General features: G+C 45.8%; 1 protein-coding gene across 2 annotated transcripts; it reads left to right on the top strand.

Annotated features, from left to right (window-relative positions):
* The first annotated feature begins 1,848 nt into the window (after positions 1–1,848).
* RBBP7 (RB binding protein 7, chromatin remodeling factor) lies at positions 1,849–26,429 on the top strand. 2 transcript variants are annotated; one of them, XM_038757252.1, is made up of 12 exons: positions 1,852–1,967; positions 8,848–8,992; positions 12,871–13,016; positions 17,286–17,459; positions 17,793–17,908; positions 19,605–19,765; positions 21,255–21,381; positions 21,572–21,649; positions 22,310–22,386; positions 24,533–24,590; positions 25,330–25,440; positions 25,898–26,429. In XM_038757252.1, the coding sequence occupies exons 1-12, from the start codon at positions 1,952–1,954 to the stop codon at positions 25,964–25,966; spliced, it is 1,278 nt and encodes a 425-aa protein (XP_038613180.1). In that variant the 5' UTR covers positions 1,852–1,951; the 3' UTR covers positions 25,967–26,429. The 2 variants fall into 2 exon arrangements, with proteins under 2 accessions (XP_038613181.1, XP_038613180.1); XM_038757253.1 differs by lacking the exons at positions 24,533–24,590; positions 25,330–25,440; positions 25,898–26,429 and adding an exon at positions 24,367–24,521 and having other exon boundaries at positions 1,849–1,967.

The following is a 26,429-nucleotide window of genomic DNA, read 5'->3' as shown; positions in this document are numbered from 1 at the left end:
TCACACTCTCCATCCCCATTTTCCAGATGAGGGAACTGAGGCCCAGAGAAGTGATTTGCCCAAGGTCACCCAGCAGACAAGTGGGGCGAGTGGGATTAGAACCCACGACCTCTAACTTCTTGGCATTTGTTAAGCGCTTACTATGCGCAAAGCACTGTTCTAAGCGCTGGGGAGGTTACAAGTTGATCAGGTTGTCCCATGTGGGGCTCACACTCTTCATCCCCATTTTCCAGATGAGGGAACTGAGGCCCAGAGAAGTGAAGTGATTTGCCCAAGGTCACCCAGCAGACAAGTGGGATTAGAACCCACGACCTCCAACTCCTTGGCATTTTTTAAGCGCTTACTATGTGCAAAGCACTGTTCTAAGCGCTGGGGGGGGATACAAGGTGATCAGCTTGTCCCACGTGGGGCTCACACTCTCCATCCCCATTTTCCAGATGAGGGAACTGAGGCCCAGAGAAGTGAAGTGAGTGGCCCAGAGTCACCCAGCTGACGAGTGGCAGGGCCGGGATTCGAACCCACGACCTCTGACTCCAAAGCCCGGGCTCTTTCCACTGAGCCCCGCTGCTTCTTCTGTTCCCCTGAAGCGCTCAGTCCAGTGCTCTGCACACAGTAAGCGCTCAATAAATACGATTGATTGATTGAAGTGGGATTAGAACCCACGACCTCTAACTCCTTGGCATTTTTTAAGCGCTTACTATGTGCCAAGCACTGTTCTAAGCGCTGGGGGCGAGGGAATACAAGGTGATCAGCTTGTCCCACTCGGGGCTCACACTCTTCATCCCCATTTTCCAGATGAGGGAACTGAGGCCCAGAGAAGTGATTTGCCCAAGGTCACCCAGCAGACAAGCGGGATTAGAACCCACGACCTCCAACTCCTTGGCATTTTTTAAGCGCTTACTATGTGCCAAGCACTGTTCTAAGCGCTGGGGGCGAGGGAATACAAGGTGATCAGCTTGTCCCACTCGGGGCTCACACTCTTCATCCCCATTTTCCAGATGAGGGAACTGAGGCCCAGAGAAGTGATTTGCCCAAGGTCACCCAGCAGACAAGCGGGATTAGAACCCACGACCTCCAACTCCTTGGCATTTATTAAGCGCTTACTATGTGCAAAGCACTGTTCTGAGCGCTGGGGGCGAGGGAATACAAGGTGATCAGCGTGTCCCACGTGGGGCTCACACTCTTCATCCCCATTTTCCAGATGAGGGAACTGAGGCCCAGAGAAGTGATTTGCCCAAGGTCACCCAGCAGTCAAGTGAGATTAGAACCCACGACCTCCAACTCCTTGGCATTTATTAAGTGCTTACGATGTGCCAAGCACTGTTCTAAACGCTGGTGGCGGGATACAAGGTGATCAGCTTGTCCCACATGGGGCTCACACTCTTCACCCCCATTTTCCAGATGAGGGAACTGAGGCCCAGAGAAGTGAAGTGAGTGGCAGGGCCGGGATTCGAACCCACGACCTCTGACTCCAAAGCCCGGGCTCTTTCCAGTGAGCCACACTGCTTCTTCTGTTCCCCTGAAGCGCTCAGCCCAGTGCTCTGCACCCAGTAAGCGCTCAATAAATAGGATTGATAGATTCCCCTCAGAGGAGGAGACGCCATGACAGCGCCTCGCCCGTTTTGCTGTCTCATCCCCCTCCTTCCCCCCCCCGCCCCCCCCGGCGGCGACTTCCGGCAAGCGCGCGCGCCTGCGCGGCGCCCCCCGCGCATGCGCCGCCGGCTCCCCGCTGCCATTGGCTCCGCAAACGGCGACGCCGTTTGCTCTCTGACCCCCCTCCCCCCCCCCCCCCCCAGCGGGCTCGTGCGCCTGCGCGGGGCGGAAAGTCGGCCGCCAGGTTTGGAGGGCTCGGGTCCGGCGGAGGCCGGTCGGCGGGCCCGAGGGAGGGGACCGAGCCGGCGCCGGGACGGGGGAGACGGAAGCGGGGGCGCGCGCGGCCGACCCACGCAACATGGCCAATAAAGAGAGTAAGGGGCGCGCGGGGGGGAGGGGCGCGTGCGCGCGGGGCGGCGGCGCCAGGCCGAGCGCTTGCGGGGGAGGGGAGAGGAAGGGAGGGGAGGAACTGCGCATGCGCCCCGCACTCTGACCGCTTGGCCCCGCCCTCGTGTTCGCTGCCCGACACCGCCCCCGCGCGGTGGGGTTCCACACGACACCGCGCTCGCTGCCCGACACCGCCCCCGCGCGGTGGGATTCCACACAACACCCCCGCCCGCCCGCCCTTGCTCGCTGCCCGACACCGCCCCCGCGCGGTGGGGTTCCACACAACACCCCCGCCCGCCCTCCTGCGCTCGCTGCCCGACACCGCCCCCGCGCGGTGGGGTTCCACGCAACACCCCCGCCCGTCCGCCCGCCCTCGCTGCCCGACACCGCCCCCGCGCGGTGGGGTTTCACACAACACCCCCGCCCGCCCGCCCTTGCTCGCTGCCCGACACCGCCCCCGCGCGGTGGGGTGCCACACAGCATCCTTGCTCGCTGCCCGACACCGCCCCCGCGCGGTGGGGTTCCTGACAACACACCCGCCCGCCTTTGCTCGCTGCTCGACACCGCCCCCGCGCGGTAGGGTGCCACACAACACCCCCGCCCGCCTGCACACCTGTTGGGAATTTCTGTGGCTCTGGTTGTGATTATTGATAATGATTAATATTAACAATAATATAAGATTATCGACAAGGATAGGACACTACCATTTGTCCTATTATAATGTATCACATTATATGTTATTAATCTATAGTAACCCATATAATATTATTAACATAGCAATAGTATTAATGTGTACTAACCAATATAATAGTCTTAAAATATTAATCATGCATATGACATATGATATAATAATAATTAATATGCACATATATACATAGCATTGATATATACATATTAATATAATATGTAGCGCATGTTGTAATATAATATTATATAGTATGGCATTGATAAAACTTAATATATCAATAGCGATATAGCGTTAATATTACATAGCAATATTAATGGGTAATCAATATAATAGTCTTAACATATTAATCATGCATATGTGTTAATATAATATGTATCGCCTATTGTAATATAGTATTATATAGTATAGCATTAATAATGAAACGTAATATATCAATAGTATAGCATTAATATTACATAGCAATATTATTAATGTGTAATAACCAATGTAATAGTCTTAACGTATTAATCATGTATATGACATGCTAATATAATATGTATCGCCTGTTGTAATATAATATTATATAGTATAGCATTGATAATAAAACATAATATATCAATAGCAATATAGCATTAATATTACATAGCAATATTAATGTGTAATCAATGTAATAGTATTAACATATTAATCATGCATATATTAATATAATAAGTATCGCATGTTGTAATATAATATTATATAGTATAGCATTAATAATAAAACAATAATATATCAATGGCACTATAGCATTAATATTACATAGCAATATTATTAATGGGTAATAACCAATGTAATAGTCTTAACATATTACTCATGCATATATGTTAATATAATATGTATCACCTGTTGTAATATATTATATAGTATAGCATTAATAATAAAACATAATGATATATCTATAGCAATATAGCATTAATATTACATAGCAATATTATTAATGTGTAATAACCAATGTAATAGTATTAACATATTAATCATGCATATGATGTGCTAATGTAATATGTATTGCCTGTTGTAATATAATATTACATAGTATAGCATTAATAATGAAACAATAATATATCAATAGCAATATAGCATTAATATTACATAGCAATATTATTAATGTGTAATAACCAGTGTAATAGTACCAACATATTAATCATGCATATGATATGTTAATATAATATGTAACGCATGTTGTAATATAATAATATTATATAGTATAGCATTAATAATGAAACAATAATATATCAATAGCAATATAGCATTAATATTACATAGCGATATTATTAATGTGTAATAACCAATGTAATAGTACCAACATATTAATCATGCATATATGTTAATGTAATATGTATCGCATGTTGTAATATAATAATATTATATAGTGTAGCATTAATAATAAAACATAATATATCGACAATAATGTAATGCACTCAATAATATATTATTATGTGCATTATAATATATTGTGTTATAATAAAACATAATAATATATCAACAATAATATCATTATTATGTACATTATAATATATTGTGTTATATAGTGCTAATATGTAATGATTAACATTAGTAATAAAATATTATAATAGATTAACAGTGATATGGTATAATTATGATATTATGCTATTATTAAGTATATTATAATATATTGCATTATATGTTGCTAACGTAATGATTAGTACATCATAATATAATATATTATGTTATTGTTAATATTACTAGCGGTGATAATGATGATGGTATCTGTTAAGCACTTACTGTGCGACCATCACTGTACTAAGCGCTGAGATGGATACAATCATAATGATGATAATGGTGATGGTATTTGTTAAGCGCTTACTATGTGACCAGCACTGTACTAAGCGCTGGGATAAATACAATAATAATAATAATGATGATGGTATTTGTTAAGAGTTTACTATGTGACCACCACTCTACTAAGCGCTGGGATGGATACAGTCATAATAATGATAATAGTATTTGTTAAGTGCTTACTATGTGACCACCACTCTACTAAGCGCTGGGATAAATACAATAATAAGAATAATAATAATAATGATGATGATGGTATTTGTTAAGAGCTTACTGTGTGACCAGCACTGTACTAAGCGCTGGGATAAATGCAGTAATAATAATAATGGTATTTGTTAAGCGCTTACTATGTGCCAAGCACTGGAATAGAAACAGTGATAATAATGATATTTGTTAAGCGCTTACTATGTGACCATCACTATACTAAGCGCTGGGATAAATACAATAATAATAATAATAATGATGATGGTATTTGTTGAGCTCACTATGTGACCAGCACTGTATAAGTGTTGGGATAAATGCAATAATAATAATAATAATGATGGTATTAAGCACTTACTATGTGCCAAGCACTGGAATAGAAACAGTGATAATAATGATGATATTTGTTAAGCGCTTACTATGTGACCATCACTATACTAAGCGCTGGGATAAATACAATAATAATAACAACGATGATGGTATTTGTTAAGCGCCTACTACGTGACCAGCACTGTACTAAGCGCTGGGATAAATGCAATAATAATAATAATGATGGTATTTGTTAAGCGCTTACTATGTGCCAAGCACTGGAATAGAAACAGCAATAATAATGATGATATTTGTTAAGCGCTTACTATGTGACCAGCACTGTACTGAGCGCTGGGATAGATAAAATAATAATGATAAGGATGGTATTTGTTAAGCGCTTACTTTGTGCCAAGCACTGCAATAGATACAATGATAATGATGATGGTATTTAAGCGCTTACTATGTGACCAGCACTGTACTAAGTGCAGGGAGAGATACAATAATAATCACAACAATAATGATGGTACTTTTTAAGCGCTTACTATGAGCCAAGCACTGGAGTAAATACAATTATAATGATGATGGTATTTGCCAAGTGCTTACTATGTGCTAAGCGCTGGAATAGATACAGTGATAATAATGATGGTATTTAACTGCTTACTATGTGATCGCCTTGTAACCTCCCAAGCGCTTATAACAGTGCTCGGCACATAGTAACCGCTTAATGCATGCCATTCTTCTTCTTATTATAAATACCATTGATTAATTAATTGATTTGGGGCAACTACTGCTCTGAAAAAAGGAAAGCCCCAAGCGCTTATAGCAGTGCTCGGCACATAGTAACCGCTTAATACATGCCATTCTTCTTCTTCTTATAAATACCATTGATTAATTAATTGATTTGGGGCAACTACTGCTCTGAAAAAAGGAAAGCCCCAAGCGCTTATAACAGTGCTCGGCACATAGTAACCGCTTAATACATGCCATTCTTATTCTTATTATAAATGCCATTGATTAATTGATTGATTTGGGGCAACTACTGCTCTGAAAAAAGGAAAGCCCCAAGCGCTTATAACAGTGCCCGGCACATAGTAACCACTTAATACATGCCATTCTTATTCTTATCATTATAAATGCCATTGATTGATTTATTGATTTGGGGCAACTACTGCTCTGAAAAAAGGAAAGCCCCAAGCGCTTATAACAGTGCTCGGCACATAGTAACTGCTTAATACATGCCATTCTTATTATTATAAATGCCATTGATTAATTGATTGATTTTGGGCAACTACTGCTCTGAGAAAAGGAAAGTCCCCATGCTTGGATACCTAGCGTATGCATATCCAGAAAACTGGGTTACCAAATTTTGGGTTGTGATAAACATTTAGAGGGATGTGCTATTTATATTTAAGTCACTATTTATATATGTTTGTACATATTTATTACCCTATTTTACCTGTACATATTCTATTTATTTTATTAATATGTTTTGTTTTGTTGTCCGTCTGCCCCTTCTAGACTGTGAGCCCGCTGTTGGGTAGGGACCGTCTCTAGATGTTGCCAACTTGTACTTCCCAAGCGCTTAGTACAGTGCTCTGCACACAGTACGCGCTCAATAAATACGATTAATTGAATGGATGAATGAATGAATGAGTGAATGAATGTGACCAGCTCTGTACTAAGCACTGGAATAGATACAATAATGGTAATAATAATAATGGTATTTGTTAAGCGCTTACTAGGTGCCAAGCGCTGGAGTAGATCCAGTGATAATAACGATGGCATTTGTTAAGCGCTAACTATGTGACCAGCACTGTACTAAGCGCTGGGATAGATACAATAATGATGATAATAATAATTAGGATGGTATTTGTTAAGCGCTTACTGTGCGCCCCTTCTAGACTGTGAGCCCGTTGTTGGGTAGGGACCGTCTCTATGTGTTGCCAGCTTGTACTTCCCAAGCACTTAGTACAGTGCTCTGCACACAGTAAGCGCTCAATAAATACGATTGAATGAATGAATGAATGTGACCAGCACTGTACTAAGCACTGGAATAGATACAATAATGGTAATAAGAATAATGGTATTTGTTAAGCACTTACTAGGTGCCAAGCGCTGGAATAGATCCAATGATAATAACGATGGTATTTGTTAAGCGCTATGTGACCAGCACTGTACTAAGCGCTGTACTAATACAACTGAATGAATGAATGAATAGATCCAGTGATCATGATGATGGTATTTGTTAAGTGCTTACTATGTGACTAGCACTGTGCTAAGCGCTGGGAGAGGTACAATAGTAATAACAATAATAATGATGATGGTGGTGGTATATGTTAAGTGCTTACTATGTGCCAAGCCATGAGTGCTTATAAGCACTGGGTGAGGTATAATAATAATAATAACAACAATAATAATAATAATAGAGGTACAATAATAATAATAATAATAGGAGAGGTACAATAATAATAATAATAATAATAGGAGAGGTACAATAATAATAATAATAATAATAGGAGAGGTACAATAATAATAATAATAATAGGAGAGGTACAATAATAATAATAATAATGATGATGATGACGATGGTATATGTTAAGCGCCTACTATGTGCCAAGCCATGAGTGCTTAGGATAGACCCCGCGATTTATTGTCCTGATGCCTTACCTGAAAGGTGGGTTGTCACCGCCTGCAATTGCTGGCTTGTTGCGTGAACACAATGTGCATTATTGTGTTGCGAGTCACAGACACACACCCAGCCCTAATGGCTTAACCACGCAGGGACACCGGTTATCTGCGGTAGAAAATGAGCAGAGCGTTGGGGTGATTTAGGAAGTGAGGCAGACAGTCAGGTGGGTCAAAGCTTTCCTCATTTGCAAAACAATATGATGTTTTAAAAGTAGGCTTTGGCAGATTTTATATTGTATTATTAATATATAATTATAACGTCCAATATATTTATATTATAATATTAATCATCATCATCAGTCGTATTTATTGAGCGCTTACTGTGTGCAGAGCACTGTACTAAGCGCTTGGGAAGTACAAATTGGCAACATCTAGAGACAGTCCCTACCCAGCAGTGGGCTCACAGTCTAAAAGGGGGAGACAAGATAATTATATATCGATATATTAATAATCGAGAAGCCGCGTGGCTCAGTGGAAAGAGCCCGGGTTTGGGAGTCAGAGGTCGTGGGTTCTAATCCCGGCTCTGCCGCTTGTCTCTGTGTGACTTTGGGCAAGTCACTTTGCCTCTCTGTGCCTCGGTTCCCTCACCTGTCAAATGGGGATGAAGACTGTGAGCCCCGCGTGAGTCAACCTGATTACCTTGTATCCCCCCAGTGCTTAGAACAGTGCTTCGCACATAGTAAGTGCTTAACAAATACCATTATTATTATTATTATTGTTATTGGTGATGGTATTTGTTAACCTTCCCAGCACTTAGAATAGTGCTTTGCACATAGTAAGCGCTTAACAAATACCATCACCAATAACAATAATAATGGTATTTGTTAAGCGCTTACTATGTGCAAAGCACTGTTCTAAGTGCTGGGAAGGTCACAAGGTGATCAGGTTGTCCCACGGGGGGCTCACAGCTTTAACCCCCATTTTACAGATGAGGTCAGCGAGGCCCAGAGAGGTGAAGTGACTTGCCCAGAGTCACACAGCTGACAATTGGCGGAGCCGGGATTTGAACCCACGACCCCTGACTCCAAAGCCCGGGCTCTTTTCCACTGAGCCACGCTGCTTCTCCGTATTCTCCGTACCGTGCTTATAACAGTACTTGGCCCGTAGTAAGCACTTAACAAACACCATTATCATTCTATTTATAGAGCAATCTGTCTTATTTTCAGTGTTCGAGGATACGGTGGAGGAGCGTGTTATCAACGAAGAATACAAAATATGGAAAAAGAATACCCCATTTCTGTACGACTTGGTAATGACCCATGCTCTCGAATGGCCCAGCCTCACTGTCCAGTGGCTTCCCGACGTAACGAGGTAAAGGATCTGGAAAACAGACATTTCTTTGGCAGACGTGACGGGTGTCGAGTGCTTGGAGGCCAGAAGTGCCCCTGTTTGATTTCACGAGAAGGTTATTTGACACGGTGTGGAAGAAACTAGATCCGTTCGTTGCATATAAAGTGGATAAGGTCCCCACGGAAAGGTGATGGAGAGTGAGAGTGAGAATGGAGGGATAACTTGCCAGAATTATTGTGGGGGTCAAACATTGCGTTTCAGTCACACTCTGCCTGGAAGTAGCTTTTGAGCGGCGCTTTACAGGATTAAAAAGCTGGGGCAGTTTTGACAAAATCAGAGGGATGACGAGAAGGTCACTCAGGCTCCCGGGGAGAGAGCTTTGATTTCTCTTTTTTTGCCTTTAAATCTTGATTCTTTTGGAGTGCAATGTGATGAGCTTCAGTTCTCACGGGGAGAACTTCAGGTGCTTCTAAATGGAGAAATGTCCTGTACAGGGGAAAATGCAGAAGTCCAAAATCCCCAGCCCGGGTTGCTTTTTGAAGCCAAGACAAGTTTTGCCAGCCTGCATCTGAGGTTGGAAAATGTATTTTCCTGGATCACCAATGGGCAGCATTTAGGACCCGCCCTTATCATTAAGAGCAGTCTGTGGTTCTGACCACATGCGAAGTCCACGGATCTAAAATCTGCACATTGCTTGGACTCTGGAATTATCGACCTTATTGATTGTAAAAATCCAATATCATTGACACCGCTGCCTCTGTGCTCGTCTTGTAATAATAATAATAATAATAATGATGGCATTTGTTAAGCGCTTACTATGTGCAAAGCACTGTTCTAAGCGCTGGGGAGGATACAATGTGATCACGTTGTCCCACGTGGGGCTCACAGTCTTCATCCCCATTTTTACAGATGAGGTAACTGAGGCTCAGAGAAGTTAAGTGACTTGCCCAAGGTCACACAGCAGACTCGTGCCAGAGCCGGGATTCGAACCCATGACCTCTGACTCCAAAGCCCGGGCTCTTTCCACTGAGCCACGCTGCTTCTCCTATTTTGTAGACAAAATACAAAATTGTATTTTGTTTTGGTCCGATGACATAGAAAAAGGCAGGCCACCTGCTAGAGCTAAGTGAAAGTATTCCTTCGTCCCAAGCCTCACCGTCAATCAGCCATTAATATTTGAATGCTTACTGGAGGCAGATCAGTGTACTAAGTACTCGATCCCTCGGTATAGTGCTTATGGAGAGATCGAGTGCATTTTAGTAACTGGAATTTTTACTCTTTCTAATTTTCCAGAAGACGGGCTTTGCATCAGTAAGTAACATTAGCCTTTGGCGGAATGGAGGAATTACGGGGTTTAAATTGTAACGGGCGCAATAAACGTAAGCGGAAAAAATACAGATTTCCGGGGGACCGGATTGTAAACCAAACAACTTTTCTGGGGGTTGGTTTGCACCTTGCAGCAGCCCCTCAAAACATGGTGGTGTCGTAATAATCGTAATTAGTATTAACTGTGGTATCTGTTATGCATTTTAACTGGGCTCTTTCCCTCATCTTTGGGCAAGTCTCTGGGCCTCAGTTCCCTCACCTGTAAAATGGGGATGAAGACTGTGAGCCCCAAGTGGGACACCCTCATCACCTTGTGTCCCCCCCATTCATTCATTCACTCAATCATATTTATTGAGCGCTTACACTGTGCAGAGCACTGTACTAAGCGCTTGGGAAGCCAAGCACTGTATTAAGCAGTAGGGCTGACACAAGATGGAAACAACCCCCATCTCACACGATGCTCCCTAAGGGGAAAGGAAAACAGTTGTCGAACCCCCGTTTTACAGGTGAGGCACCGTCAAGTTCATTCAGTCAGATTTATTGAGCGCTTACCGTGTGCGGAGCAGTGCACTATTCTTAGTGGGTGGGAAGTGCTAAACAAAGAAGTGATACATTCCCTGTCCACAAGGCACTTACAGTCTTACATTCAGACATGGAGGACCAAGTAAGTGCTCAGGAAATGCCATTAATTGATTAATCCTGGGCCAGAAATTTTGCCACCCCTCAGGTAAAGGCGGGGAAGGAGTGAGGGGGTCTCTGACCTGGAATTTAACCAGATCATCATCATCATCATCGATCGTATTTATTGAGCGCTTACTATGTGCAGAGCACTGTACTAAGCGCTTGGGAAGTACAAATTGGCAACATATAGAGACAGTCCCTACCCAACAGTGGGCTCACAGTCTAAAAGGGGGAGACAGAGAACAAAACCAAACATACTAACAAAATAAAATAGAATAGATATGTACAAATAAAACAAACAAATAAATATAGTAATAAATATGTACAAACATATATACATACATATATACACACATATACATACGTGCATATATACACATATACATACACATACATATATACATACATATACATACATGTATATATACACATATACATGCATATACATATATACATACGTGTATATATACATATATACATACATATACATATGCACATACATATGCGTATATATGTATATATACATATATACATACATATGCATATATACATACATATACATATATACATATATATACACATATATACATATATATACATACATATATACATGATGTATCTAGGTGTCTGAGGGCTTTTTTTTAATGGCACCTCGATTTCATTCATTCAGTCGTATTTACTGAGCGCTTACTGCGTGCAGAGATGGGAGGACAGTTAGCACTCTGCGCTGGCTGTGTGCGGTTGAACCAGATAGGTTCTGGGTTGGCGATTAGCCACTGAGGAAGGGTATAAATGTGCTCAGCTAAGTTTCGCATAAGAGCTGTACCAAAGGAGTCTGGTGACCAAAGGATGGCTTTAAAGCAGGTATGATTGAGGCATAATTCAAATGGCACGTTTAACGCAGGTAGGCAGTTCCTTCACCTCTCTCCTCTACACTCCCTCAGCCGTGAGCTCAGGGCCATTAGCACGGTGCTCTGCACCCGGTAAGCGCTCAATAAACACGATTGAGTGAATGAATTAAAAGCCGGGGAGAGCAGGTATCTTATCCCCGTTTGACGGATGAGGAAACTGAGGTTCCGTGACTTACCCAGGGTCACGGGAAGAGAGAGTGAGAATTCCAGACCCACCAGAGCCTCCTGGGCGAGAGCGCGAAGGAGCTGGTATTGTTAAGCGCTTACTATGTGCGAAGCGTGTGGAGATAATAATAATAATGATGGCATTTATTAAGCGCTTACTATGTGCGAAGCACTGTTCTAAGCGCTGGGGGTCAGTCCAAGATACTCCCATCGGACAGAGTCCCTGCCCCCCTCCGCCGGGCAGACAATTAGTCGTCTAGACTGTGAGCCCGCTGTTGGGTAGGGACCGTCTCTATATGTCGCCAACTTGTACTTCCCAAGCGCTTAGTACAGTGCTCTGCACACAGTAAGCGCTCAATAAATACGATTGAATGAATGGGGGGATACAAGGTGATGAGGTTGTCCCATGTGGGGCTCACAGTCTTCAACCCCGTTTTACAGGTGAGGGAACTGAGGCCCAGAGAATCCAAGTGACTTGCCCAAAGATGAGGGAAAGGGCCCAGTTAAAATGTACTCCCTGACGATGAGCCGGAAAAAAAACATACGAAGCACTTGCCTGTGTGTGTGATTTTTCTTTTTTTGGACAGGCGGCAGAGCCGGTTTAAGCATTTCTTCGTCTCTTGTTCACCCTGACCTCTTGGAGTCCCGTTATTCCAGAGCGCTGCAGGTCCGGGACTTGGGTGGGGACAAGAGACGTAAAGACGCAAGCTGATGTAAAACTAGTTAGAGAAAAACAACCTTACAGGTGCCGTTTCTTCCGTCGTGGGTCATGGTGAAACTTGTCCCGCGGGTTGTCCCCTTTTCCCCCCAAAACAGGCCCGAAGGAAAGGATTACGCCCTTCACTGGCTGGTGCTGGGGACTCATACCTCCGATGAGCAGAACCATTTGGTGGTGGCCCGCGTCCAGATCCCCAACGACGACGCCCAGTTTGACGCCTCTCACTACGACAGTGAGAAAGGAGGTGGGTTCCCGAACTCCCGGCGGCCAAGAGTTCAAATCCTGCCTTGCGTCGGCCGGGCTGAGGCTCCGCATTCGTAAACGCCCATGTGCACCTTTTTGAAACAGCGGCCGCGGTTTTAATTTGAGCGCTCCCGTTGCCGTAGTGACCGAGCCGTAGTAGAACCTACAGATGGAAGTGTACGCTACTATTTCCATGCATATTTGACAGTAAATATTGGTTACTGTCCTCCTTCCCTTCCCCACAGCACCTGTATATATGTATATATGGTTGTACATATTTATTACTCTATTTATTTTGCTTGTACATTTCTATCCTATTTATTTTATTTTGTTGGTATGTTTGGTTCTGTTCTCTGTCTCCCCCTTTTAGACTGTGAGCCCACTGTTGGGTAGGGACTGTCTCTATGTGTTGCCAATTTGTACTTCCCAAGCGCTTAGTACAGTGCTCTGCACATAGTAAGCGCTCAATAAATATGATTGATTGATTGATTGATTGATTGGGGAAGCAGACGCTCCCCCAATTCCTCTATTCATCACCACTTCGCCCTTTCTAAAACAACTCTAGGTTAGAGCAGCAAACTAATCCTATGTCTGGGCTGCTTAGAATCTGTTCCCTCCTCTCGCTCAATCTCCTCCATTGTTTCTAGACTGCGAGCCCGTCGTCGGGTAGGGACCGTCTCTATATGTTGCCAATTTGTACGTCCCAAGCGCTTAATACAGTGCACACAGTAAGCGCTCAGTAAATACGACTGATTGAATGAATAAGGTCCAAGAGGAACTGATTCATTCCCCGTATAAGACAGGAAGAAGTGAGTTAAGTCCCTGCCCCTAAAACAATCATCTAATGAAGTTGGGATGCCTTCACCCTCGTATAAAGAGTGCCGCTCTGTGTGAGACCTAGGATCCGTTCAGCTCAGTTCTCCACCTCTGACAGTGACGGAGTTATTTTTATATATTATGGTGCGCCAAGCGCTATTTATTACTTATGGTTGTACATATCTATTACTCTATTTATTTATTTATTTATTTATTTTGCTTGTGCATATTTATCCTATTTATTTTATTTTGTTGGTATGTTTGGTTTTGTTCTCTGTCTCCCCCTCTTAGACTGTGAGCCCACTGTTGGGTAGGGACTGTCTCTTTGTGTTGCCAATTTGTACTTCCCAAGCGCTTAGTACAGTGCCCTGCACATAGTAAGCGCTCAATAAATACGATTGGTGATGATTGATGATAAACCCTGGGGTCAGTCCAAGATACTCCTATCGGACAGAGTCCCTGCCCCCCCTCCGCCAGGCAGGCAATTAGTCGTCTAGACTGTGAGCCCGCTGTCGGATAGGGACCGTCTCTTTATGTTGCCAATTTGTACTTCCCAAGCGCTTAGTACAGTGCTCTACACACAGTAAGCGCTCAATAAATACGATTGAATGAGTGAATTAAAAGCCAGGGAGAGCAGGTATCTTATCCCCATTTGACAAATGAGGAAACTGAGGTTCCGTGACTTACCCAGGGTCAGAGCAGGCCAGTGGGCAGAGCGGCTGTATTGTCCACTTCTTCCTTCCTTTTCTGAGCCCTTCATTGGTTCCCCATGTCCAACTGCGATAATAATAAGAATTGTGATATTTGTTAAGCGCTTACTGTATGCCAGGCACTGTACTAAGCGTTTGGATGGAGACAAGCAGATCGGGTTGGGACCAGGACTCCCGGTCTCAGTCCCCATTTGATGAGGTGTGATGAGGTGTGTTGGTGAGGTGATTGTGTTGCCAATTTGTACTTTCCAAGCGCTTAGTACAGTGCTCTGCACATAGTAAGCGCTCAGTAAATACGATTGATTGATTGATTGAGGTAACCGAGGCCCAGAGAAGTGAAGTGACTGGCCCGGGGTCACACAGCAGGCAAGTGCCCAACAGTGGGAACATACCCAACAGTGGGCTCACAGTCTAAAAGGGGAAGACAGAGAACAAAACCAAACATACTAACAAAATAAAATAAATAGAATAGATATGTACAAGTAAAATAAATGAAGAGTAATAAATATGTACAAACATACCCAACAGTGGGCTCACAGTCTAAAAGGGGGAGACAGAGAACAAAACCAAACGTACTAACAAAATAAAATAGACTAGATGTGTACAAGTAAAATAAATGAAGAGTAATAAATATGTACAAACATACCCAACAGTTGGGCAGGGACTGTCTCTATATGTTGCCAATTTGTACTTCCCAAGTGCTTAGTACAGTGCTCTGCACACAGTAAGCGCTCAATAAATACGATTGATGATGATGGTGGAGCTGGGATTAGAAATCACGACCAGAGCCCTACTCGTGGGTAGGGATTGTCTCTGTTGCCCAATTGTACTTTCCAAGCGGTTAGTACAGTGCTCTGCATACAGTAAGCGCTCAATAAATACGATTGAATGGTTGAATGAATGGCCTGACTCCCAAGCCCGTGCTCCACTCATTCATTCGTTCACTAAATCGTGTTTATTAAGCGCTTACTGTGTGCAGAGCACTGTACTAAGCGCTTGGGAAGTACAAGTTGGCAACATAGAGAGACGGTCCCTACCCAACAGCGGGCTGTGTCCACTTCACCGTGCGGCTGAAACAAAACAAAATATTGTTGCTTTCAAGGCCCTTAAGCACTTCCTCGTCTTTCTCCTTTTACCTTCCCTTTACTCCTTCACTGTGGGTGGGCAGGTACTTCCCAAGCGCTTAGTACAGTGCTCTGCACACAGTAAGCGCTCAATAAATACGATTGATTGATTAAATTAGCCCGTTACTCAGTCCCCACCTACTTGCCTCCTTTTCACATTCTCCCGTAACTGTCTTTCTCTACCTTCAAAGCGAAAATGCCACCGTCCGAGAGCCCGCCGTTGGGTAGGGACCGTCTCTATGTGTTGCCAACTTGGACTTCCCTAAGCGCTCAGTCCAGTGCCCTGCACACAGTGAGCGCTCAATAAATGCGATCGAATGAATGAAAACGATGAACCCTAACCTGAGACCTCTGAAGGGGGGAGAGGTAATTAAGCTCCCGTGCGTGGCTGGCACTGGGCCTGATGGATTGTTTGAAAGAAGCGGGGAGGGCACTGAGGCGTGAGGACGAGTGGCCAAAAGAAGGAAGAGGCAGGCCAGCAACGTTAGGGAGATGCTGCCGACCTTAAAAGCTATTTGTGCTTAAAATGCCTTCTCATCCAAGAGATTTTTTCACGCGATTCACGAGAGCCCAGTGAAGGAGGAACTGAAGACTTAGTTGGGCAGCCAGGTAGGGAGGGGAAAAAAGTATGGAGAAGCAGCGTGGCTCAGTGGAGAGAGCCCGGGCTTTAAAGTCCGAGGTCATGGGTTCAAATCCCGGCCCCGCCAGTTGTCAGCTGGGTGACTCTGGGCAAGTCTCTTCACTTCTCTGGGCCTCAGCTGTAAAATGGGGATTAATCAATCAATCATATTTATTGAGCGCTTACTATCAATCAATCAATCAATCAATCGTATTTATTGAGCGCTTACTATGTGCAGAGCACTGTACTAAGCGCTTGAGACTGTAAACCCCCCGTGCACCAAGCTGATCACCTTGTAACCTTCCCCAGCGCTTAAAACAGTGCTTTGCACATAGCGCTTAATAGATGCCATCATTATCATAAGCTCTCCTCCCTAAGGCCAGCGAACTACTGCGTGCTGTAGAGATGATATTGTGCTTCACTCTTCTCACCCGAGTGTGCTATTCCTGGCCCTGACTTTCCCTGTGAAAAGAGCCTTTTTTGACCAGTGGAATCGCTCAGAGGTCAGAAGGGAAATTTGTGCCCAGGAGAGTTTCAGGAATCTTCCTCCACAACTTCTCCAGAATTCACATCAACGGGCTCAATATGCCCGACTCTCATCTCTCGTCACCGGTCTGTTTTTCATTCCCTTCCTCTGGCCCAGAACTTGCTTTGGCTTCCCATCTGAGAGACCGCCACTCACCCCATCTTCAAAGCTCTTCCGAAACCTCTTCAGGAGGCCTCCTTCAATTAATTTCTAATCTCCTCCCTGTATCCTGCCCCGCCCCTGCCGCAACGTCAACCCACTCCCCGTGACATTCGTCATATTGGTCTTTTTTCTTCCTATCTGAAGTGCATATTAGTCTCTGCCTTGCCAGATTGTCATGTCTCTGTGGGCAGAGGTCATGTTTTAGTCCTGTGGTACTATTGCAAATATTAGCGTTTTACACACAGTACACGCTCAATAAATGTTTCTTCTTTTGACCTTTAAATGTGCTTTTTTTCCCCACTCTTAAAAATAGAATTTGGGGGCTTTGGATCTGTAACTGGAAAGATCGAAACCGAAATTAAAATCAACCACGAAGGCGAAGTAAATCGGGCTCGCTACATGCCTCAGAATCCTTGTATCATTGCTACGAAGACACCGTCTTCGGATGTGCTGGTTTTCGATTATACCAAACACCCCTCCAAGCCAGGTAGGTGACAATCGAGACGGCAACCTCGAGTGGACTCAGGAGGTTCGGGCGAATGGATGACTAGAAATGGCAATAGAAGGGGAAAACATCTTTAAATGAAATAAGGGGCCCAAGTTTTCTCTACTCCTTGGTTAGAAACTGTCGGTGCAGCTGCTAGTTGATTAAAAACTCATAGCACTCAGTTAAAAATGGGTTCATCGTGCTAGAACAGTAGTGGCGGTTTGTCCGTGGGCGAACGCTTACCGTCGTGGGTCGTGCAGCTTTTCGCAGTGGCGGTTGAACGGATCGTCACCGGAAAATCATTCGAAAGGCGTATTTTCCATTTTCTTCCAGACCCAAGTGGCGAGTGTAATCCCGACCTTAGGTTAAGAGGTCACCAGAAGGAGGGTTATGGCCTTTCGTGGAACTCCAACCTGAGCGGGCACCTCCTCAGCGCATCCGATGATCACGTAAGACCCACACTCTCTCCGCTAACGTTTCACGTGGGTCACCTTCCCAGAGGGTTTTCGGGAGACTCGGATCTCAGTGTTGCCGCCACAAGGGTCTATCCCTGTGAAGGAAAAACAAAATCCAGGACTCGTTTTTCCGAGCAAGCGGGTGGCCGCCCTGAAGCAGTTTCCCAAATACAGTGAGTTGAGAGGTCTGTCTTGGCCTAAGTGAGATGAACCCAGTATTTGGTCCTTAAGTTGCAGTTGTCCCCCAGAGTAGTCCACAGGGACCTATTTCAGTTTTTTTTTCATAGTAGGCCGGGGGATTTAAGTCGTAATCCAGGTTTTAAAAGTTTCCCATAAAATTTTGAACAGCTTGCAGGTTTCCCCTGACCGGCACCCTTTAGTACCTCGAATTGAACTCGATTTGAACAGCGAACCACCAGCCCTCTCCGCTGCTCACCTGCGGAAGGAAGAAACTGAGGCAGGGGGCCGGGGATGATAGGAGTGACTCCTTCAGGCTTGTTGTTGGGCCGACGGAGGGTTGGAAACCCTCCATCCCCCTGCCTAGCTCAGGGTTTAGGTACCTGTGCCCTGGGGGAACGACGACCCATCTCTCTGAATCCTCTGTTTCTTGCTTCCTGCCATCTTTTTCCAGCCGTTGTCGTCACCAAACGGACGGGTTGTCAGTCACCCGTCTTGTTTTGGCTTAAAACGGAATTTTGCCGCTTTTGAATCAATCAATCAATCATATTTATTGAGCGCTTACTGTGTGCAGAGCACTGTACTAAGCGCTTGGGAAGGACAAGTTGGCAACACATAGAGACGGTCCCTACCCAACAGCGGGCTCACAGTCTAGAAGGGGGTGACAGAGAACGAAACAAAACATATTAACAAAATAAAATAAATAGAATAGATAGGTATAAGTAAAATAAATAGAGTAATAAAATAAATAATGTAGGTATTTGTTAGGCGCTTACTATGTGCCAAGCACTGTTCTAAGTGCTGGGATAGACCTGTATATATGTATATGTTTGTACATATTTATTACTCTATTTTACTTGTACATATCTATTCTATTTAATTTATTTTGTTAGTATGTTTGGTTTTGTTCTCTGTCTCCCCCTTTTAGACTGTGAGCCCACTGTTAGCCCACTGTTGGGTAGGGACTGTCTCTATATGTTGCCAATTCGTACTTCCCAAGTGCTTAGTACAGTGCTCTGCACATAGTAAGCACTCAATAAATACGATTGATGATGATGATGATGATACAGGGTTGTCCCACTTGGGGCTCACAGTCTTGATTCCCGTTTTCCAGATGAGGGAACTGAGGCCCAGAGAAGTTAAAGCGACTTGCCCAAAGTCTCACAGCCGACAAGTGGCGGGGCCGGGATTAGAACCCACGACCTCCGACTCCCAAGGCCGGGCCCTTCCCGCCGAGCCACGCTGCCTCTCAATTGATCGTGCAGTCGGTTGGAAGAGAGCAAAGCTCTCCCTCCATGGTGAAAGCCAAGCGAATTTTGACCCCTTTAAGCAGCTGGTAAAGAATATCGTCTCATAAAGTAGGTCTGTGCTTCAGGGAAGGTAGTGAAAAGTCTGGCGGTGGATCATTCGCTGTTAACCCCAGACCTGTTCACCCGGAGCTTAGAGGTGACAGGGAGCGTGTCATCCGTTACGCATCAGCTGCTCTAACGGTTTCTTTCCTGTGTGTCCGCAGACTGTCTGTCTGTGGGATATAAGCGCGGGACCAAAGGAAGGCAAAATTGTCGACGCCAAAGCCATCTTCACTGGCCATTCTGCCGTCGTGGAAGACGTGGCCTGGCATCTGCTGCACGAATCCCTGTTCGGATCCGTCGCCGACGATCAGAAACTTATGATGTAAGCCGCCCGGGCGAAGGGAACAGCCTCCTTCTGCTTGGCATCACACGGGCACGCCTCTGGCTGGCCCGTTGAGCCGTGTCCGTGGCAAGTGCCTGGGAACCGGGCTGACCACCGAGCCAGGTCCCCGCACCAAACCTTTGATTTTCTGGCCCGATCCTGCAGAAAGGCAAGGAGGGAGAGGAGGAGAAGATTCCTCTGTTTGACCCAGAAACTACAACTAGAGAAGCAGCGTGGCTCAGTGGAAAGAGCCCGGGCTTGGGAGTCCGATCATGGGTTCGGATCCCGGCTCCGCCCGTTGCCAGCTGCGTGACTTCGGGCAAGTCACTTCCCTTCTCTGGGCCTCAGTTGCCTCATCTGTAAAATGAGGATTCAGACTTTGAGCCCCCCATGGGACAACCTGATCACCTTGTAACCTTGCCAGCGCTTAGAACAGTGCTTTGCACCTAGTAAGCGCTTAATAAATGCCATTTAAAAAAAGAAAAAAAACCTGATCACCTTGTAACCTCGCCAAAGCTTTAGAACAGTGCTTTGCACGTAGTAAGCGCTTAATAAATGCCATTATTATTATTATTATTATTATTATTATTAATAAATGCTATCGTTATTATTATTGTTAACTAGTAGCCTCGGGCCAGATGTTCAGCAGTGGCAAGGCAAGAGCCCGGCTACCCACAAACTCCCAACTCTCCTCCCACTGTTTTCCTAGTTAAACTGTGAGATTCCGTCCCGTCCCCTGACCCCTGAATTCCTCTTGCCGGACGGGAGCCAGGTAGTTTTGGAAAATTAATTTTCAGGGATGAAACGTTTTACCTGACTTCATTCATTCATTCAGTCGTATTTATTGAGCGCTAACGGGGTGCAGAGCACTGTACTAAGCGCTTGGGAAGTCCAAGCTGGCAACATATAGAGACGGTCCCTACCCAACAGCGGGCTCACGGTCTTGAAGAATTAAGTCTGACTTAATTTTAAGAAGCAGCGTGACCTAGTAGAAAGAGCCCGGGCTGGCTCTCAACCTGGTTCCGCCCAAGGTCACACAGCAGGCAGAGGAGAAGTCCCTTCCCGTTTCTGTGCCTCAGTTCCCTCACCTGTAAAACGGGGATTAGGACCGGGGGACATGAGCCCGCTGTTGGGGAGGGACCGTCTCTATATGTTGCCAACTTGTACTTCCCAAGCGCTTAGTACAGTGCTCTGCACACAGTAAGTGCTCGATAAGATTTAATTGAATGAACGAACCTGATTAGCTTGTATCTACTCCATGGTTTGGCACAAAGTAAAGGCTTAACAAGTACCATAAAAAAAATAATTCAGCCCCCGCGCCTGTGAGCATAAAATGATACCCACCCACCCTCCTCTCTGTCCACCAATTTTGGGGGCTCTTTTCCATCCTCGTGCCAGAAACTCAACTTCTCCTCTAGGCAGACAAGCTGCCGTCAGGCAGGAGGTTTGTCTTCCGTCGTTTAACTCTGTTTTTGTCTTTTCATCCCAGATGGGATACTAGGTCCAATACAACCTCCAAGCCAAGCCACTCTGTCGACGCTCACACAGCTGAGGTCAACTGCCTGTCCTTCAACCCGTACAGTGAATTTATCCTAGCAACTGGCTCCGCTGACAAGGTTTCTCAGTTAATGTTGCCCTTTTTTTGTTGTTGTTGTTTTTTGGAGGGGGCAGGTGAAGGGGTGAATTGAGTTAATTTCACAGCCGTGGCCATCCCCAACACATTCAGCGAGGGCACTGAGTGAGTCGCTTCCGGGTGAAAATCCTTGCCAGAGAACGGTCGAATTTAACATTGTGCTTTTTCCTCAGACGGTCGCTCTGTGGGATCTGCGCAATCTGAAGTTAAAGCTCCACTCCTTTGAGTCTCACAAAGATGAAATTTTCCAGGTACGTGCCGTGAGGCAGGGAACGTGTCTGCCCACCTCGTTATGTTGTACTTTCCCTAAGCGCTCAATTAAATACCGGTGATTGAGCGGTTGACTGGGGGATAAGTCCGGAAGGGATTTCAACGCCCCCTCCTCCCTGCCAAAATAACTTTTGGGGGGCCTTTGCTTGGCTGAACGGACACAGGTTTAGGTCCAGCGGTGTTTGAGCGCGCGTGAGAATTTGTCCTAAGGGTGTCCTGGGGGATGGCAGAGAGCAAATGTCAGCCAGGGCGAGGACACCAGGCCTTCCACCGCCAAAAACCCCATTAAGCACCTCTGTTTTTCTGTTGCCCGTGTGCTGTCGACAATCTGCCAGGGAATGAGGTTTTGTAGAGGGATTTGCAGAGGCGGCAGGAGGCTTCGGTTGTCACCTTGCTGTCAGCGCTGTGACCTGCTCTGTGTCCCTGTGGCCAAGTCACTTCAAACCTCCGCGGGCCTCAGGCTCCTCAGCCTTGGCAGGACCCTAAGACCGCTTGCCGTCCTTCACAGGCATTGCGGATGTGAACGTCGGACAGCGGGCGCACATCATCAAGAGGAATTGGGGGGTTATTCGGGTGGGCGCTTCTGCTCCCACAAAGTGCCTTTTATTCTCTCTTAAATGCCTTTTCCCCATCGACGATAGGTCCACTGGTCTCCCCACAATGAAACCATTCTGGCTTCGAGCGGTACCGATCGCCGGCTGAACGTGTGGGATCTGAGGTAATGAGGTCTCGTAGATGAAGGGGGTTTGTAACTTGAAGCGGAGCCCACGGCGACAGCCTTTCGGACTGGTGGCTTATCCAGCCCGGCGTTCAGTCTCTGTCCCCGTGGAGGATTGGGAAACGAATTCGGAAACAAAAATGGCAACGGCGCCAGGTCCGTTTTCCATTCTTGTCGTGGGCCTGGAAATTACTCGTTAATGGGCCACCGAGAGCGCGACCTGGAAGCCCGAGGACTCGGGTTCCGGTCCCGTCTCTGCCTCGTGACCAAGGGCAAGCCTCAGTTTCCTCAGCTGCAAAATAAGGCAGTACCGGGTCTCCCCCTTACTTGGAGAAGCAGCCTGGCTCAGTGGAAAGAGCCCGGGCTTTGGAGTCAGAGGTCACGGGTTCAAATCCCGGCTCCGCCAACTGTCAGCTGTGTGACTTGGGGCAAGTCACTTCACTTCTCTGGGCCTCAGCTCCCTCATCTGTAAAATGGGGATGAAAACCGTGAGCCCCCCGTGGGACAACCTGATTACCGTGTCACCTCCACAGTGCTTTGCACATAGTAAGTGCTTAACAAATACCATTATTATTATTATTATTGACTGTGAGCCCCAGAAGCAGCATGGTCTAGGGGATAGAGCAAGGGGCTGGCCGGCCATAGGAAAGACCTGGGTTCTAATCCGAGCTTTGCCCCTTGTCTGCTGTGTGACCTTGGACAAGTCACAACTTCCCTGTGCCTGTTACCTCTTCTGGAAAATGGAGGTTAAGATTGAGCCCCATGTGGGACAGGGTCCGTGTCCAACCCCATTTCCACCCTGATGAACGTCTACCTACCCCAGTGTTTGAACAGTGCTTGACAGAGTAAGTGCTTCAAAACCATTAAAAAAAAAAAATTTGTAAATTCAACTTTGGTGTTCAAAGATACAGCGGTCCCACTTCTACACGCACGGCGCAGTGGAAAGAGCCCGGGCTTTGGCGTCAGAGGTCACGGGTTCAAATCCCCGTTCCGCCAGTTGTCAGCCGTGTGACTTGGAGCGAGTCACTTCAATCAATCAATCAATCATATTTACTGAGCGCTTACTGTGTGCAGAGCACTGTACTAAGCGCTTAGTACACTTCACTTCTCTGGGCCTCAGTTCCCTCATCTGGCAAATGGGGATGGAGACTGCGAGCCCCCCGTGGGCCAACCTGATCACCTTGTAACCTCCCCAGCGCTTAGAACAGTGCTTTGCACATAGTAAGCGCTTAATAAATACCATTATTATCATTATTATTATTATGATTACACCGGGGAACTGGTGAAGGGCTTTGACAGGAGGAGGCATCTTGGGAGGCCAAGACAAAACACAATTCCTGCCCCATCCATGTCATTCATTCATTCATTCAATCGTATATATTGAGCGCTTACTGTGTGCCGAGCAATCAGATGAAACATCGACGATGGCGCCAAAAGATGTCGAGGCTAGAAAAAAATATTTTAAAAAGCTGCAGGGAGCGGAATTTCTAGATGGCGGAGAAGCAGCGTGGCTCAGTGGAAAGAGCCCGGGCTTTGGAGTCAGAGGTCACGGGTTCAAATCCCAGCTCCACCAATTATCAGCTGTGTGACTTTGGGCAAGTCACTTCTCTGTGCCTCAGTTCCCTCATCTGCAAAATGCGGGTTAAGACCGTGAGCCCCCCGTGGGACAACCTGATCACTTTGCAACCTCCCTAGCGCTTAGAACAGTGCTTTGCACATAGTAAGCGCTTAATAGATACGATTATTATGGTATTTAGCCTTCCCGTTAACGCTAATAGTCCCTGTAAAGATCGCCTCCGTCCTTTCTCCTGCAGCAAAATTGGGGAGGAACAGTCACGTGATCACTTTGTAACCTCCCTAGCGCTTAGAACAGTGCTTTGCACATAGTAAGCGCTTAATAAATGCCATTATTATGGTATTCAGCCTTCCCGTTAACGCTAATAGTCCCTGTAAAGATGGCCTCCGTCCTTTCTCCTACAGCAAAATTGGGGAGGAACAGTCACCTGATCACTTTGTAACCTCCCTAGCGCTTAGAACAGTGCTTTGCACATAGTAAGCGCTTAATAAATGCCATTAGTATGGTATTTAGCCTTCCCGTTAACGCTAATAGTCCCTGTAAAGATCGCCTCCGTCCTTTCTCCTACAGCAAAATTGGGGAGGAACAGTCAGCAGAGGATGCCGAAGACGGCCCCCCCGAGCTACTGGTACGTAAGCCCGAGCGGGTGCAAGGAGGGCCTAGAGGTGCCACGGTCATACATCCGTCCGTCTTTCCGTCTCTGGGCCAATCAATCAATCAATCAATCATATTTATTGAACGCTTACTGTGTGCAAAGCACTGTACTAAGCGCTTGGGAAGTCCAAGTTGGCAACATATAGAGACAGTCCCTACCCAACAGTGGGCTCCCAGTCTAAAAGCCGTGTGACTTTCTTTGAGCAAGTCACTTCACTTCTCTGGGCCTCAGTCGCCTCGTCTGGAAAATGGGTCGGAACCTTCCCCTTCCCGCCAACTCACAGTAAAGCCGCTTGCCTAGGCTGCATTTCCGTGTGTTGCGCTTCCTCCCCTGAGCCACGGCCTGTCTTCAAACAACACACTTCTCCGGCGTGCCCGTTATCTGTTGCGGGATGGCTGCAAGTTGCTTTCCTCTTAAAAGAAAAAGAAATCATCACTGGACCTAGCATAATTTACTATACATGCTTCACTATATTTTGAAGTCTTCAAAATATTCTGTATCAATTGTCAGTATATCAAAATATTCTAGTCTGAATTTTACAAGTCAGGAAGCACAAAATTAGGTTCATTTCAATCTGCTGGGCAGGCGGTTTAAGAGGCAGGACATTTTCAAGTTCATTCATTCATTCAGTCGTATCTATTGAGCGCTTACTGTGTGCGGAGCACTGTACCAAGCGCTTGGGAAGTACAAGTTAATTTGTTCTTTCTGGCAGTTCATTCACGGAGGACACACGGCCAAAATATCTGATTTTAGCTGGAATCCCAACGAACCGTGGGTGATTTGCTCCGTGTCCGAGGACAACATCATGCAGATATGGCAAATGGTGAGTGGTGACGGAGGCGTCGTTTTTTTCCGGCGGGGGACTGGGGGGGAGGTTCGTCATCATCATCAATCGTATTTATTGAGCGCTTACTGTGTGCAGAGCACTGTCCTAAGCGCTTGGGAAGTACAAGTTGGCAACAACTTGTTGGTTCCTGAATATATCGTGGGGATCACCTTAAGTAAATTCTAATTTACTCAAGCGCTTTTAATTTCAAGCGCTCAGTACAGTGCTCTGCTCACAGTAAGCGCTCAGTAAATACGATTGATGGATTAATAGGATTAATGTAGACTGAAAGGCCCCAAGTAGCCGAAGAAAGGAATCCGTTTTCACCACCCTCGTTGAGGAAAGCCTCCGAGCTGGAGAAACTCAAGGCCGGAGGAGGGAGGCAGGGTCCGTCCCCGTTGTTTTTTGCCGGAGACCTTTTCCCTGACTTGCCTAATTCCGTTCTCGTCCCTAGGCCGAAAACATTTACAACGACGAGGAGCCGGACATAGCGGCATCAGAACTGGAGGGGCAAGGATCCTAAAACTCCGTGTGCGGGAAGTGGCCAACAAGCATTTAAGTTATCTTTTGGGTTTTTTTTTTTTTGACTACTATACAATTCAACGTTATCTTCTTACTGAATGTGACGCTACCCGGATGCTTGATTTATCAAGCGGCGAAAGAAGCTTGTATAGTTGAATTACAGTGGGATAGCACCTAGCATTCCTTCACCCCTTGATTATTTCAGCACTTTGAAGCGAGCTATTGCCGACTCCACCATTTAGCTAACCAGGGAAAGCCGGAACGTGACGGCAAGGGGCCTCGTGCCCGCTCGCCAAGGAGCATGAGTGGCGGGTTACCGCGTACGATTCAACTGCCGACCGAGTTCTCGTTCTCCCTGGCTTAAAAGTGCTTATAAATGTTTTTATCAATATGCAAGAACCGCTTTCACTTTTTTCCAGAACACTTCCTGATTTGGCTTTGCATAAATAAACTTTTGGAAGAAA

This window comes from Tachyglossus aculeatus, chromosome 15 (genome assembly GCF_015852505.1).
Source record: "Tachyglossus aculeatus isolate mTacAcu1 chromosome 15, mTacAcu1.pri, whole genome shotgun sequence".
Taxonomy (NCBI): domain Eukaryota; kingdom Metazoa; phylum Chordata; class Mammalia; order Monotremata; family Tachyglossidae; genus Tachyglossus; species Tachyglossus aculeatus.
Note: the sequence above shows the minus strand (reverse complement) of the source record. Positions and strands in the feature narration are given on the sequence as shown.

Excerpts from the sequence above, each read along its gene's own strand:
- RBBP7 (XM_038757252.1), top strand. Across the intron at positions 8,993-12,870 it reads TGGCTTCCCGACGTAACGAG|GCCCGAAGGAAAGGATTACG; the intron begins GTAAAGGATCTG and ends CCCCCAAAACAG. Across the intron at positions 13,017-17,285 it reads CTACGACAGTGAGAAAGGAG|AATTTGGGGGCTTTGGATCT; the intron begins GTGGGTTCCCGA and ends TCTTAAAAATAG.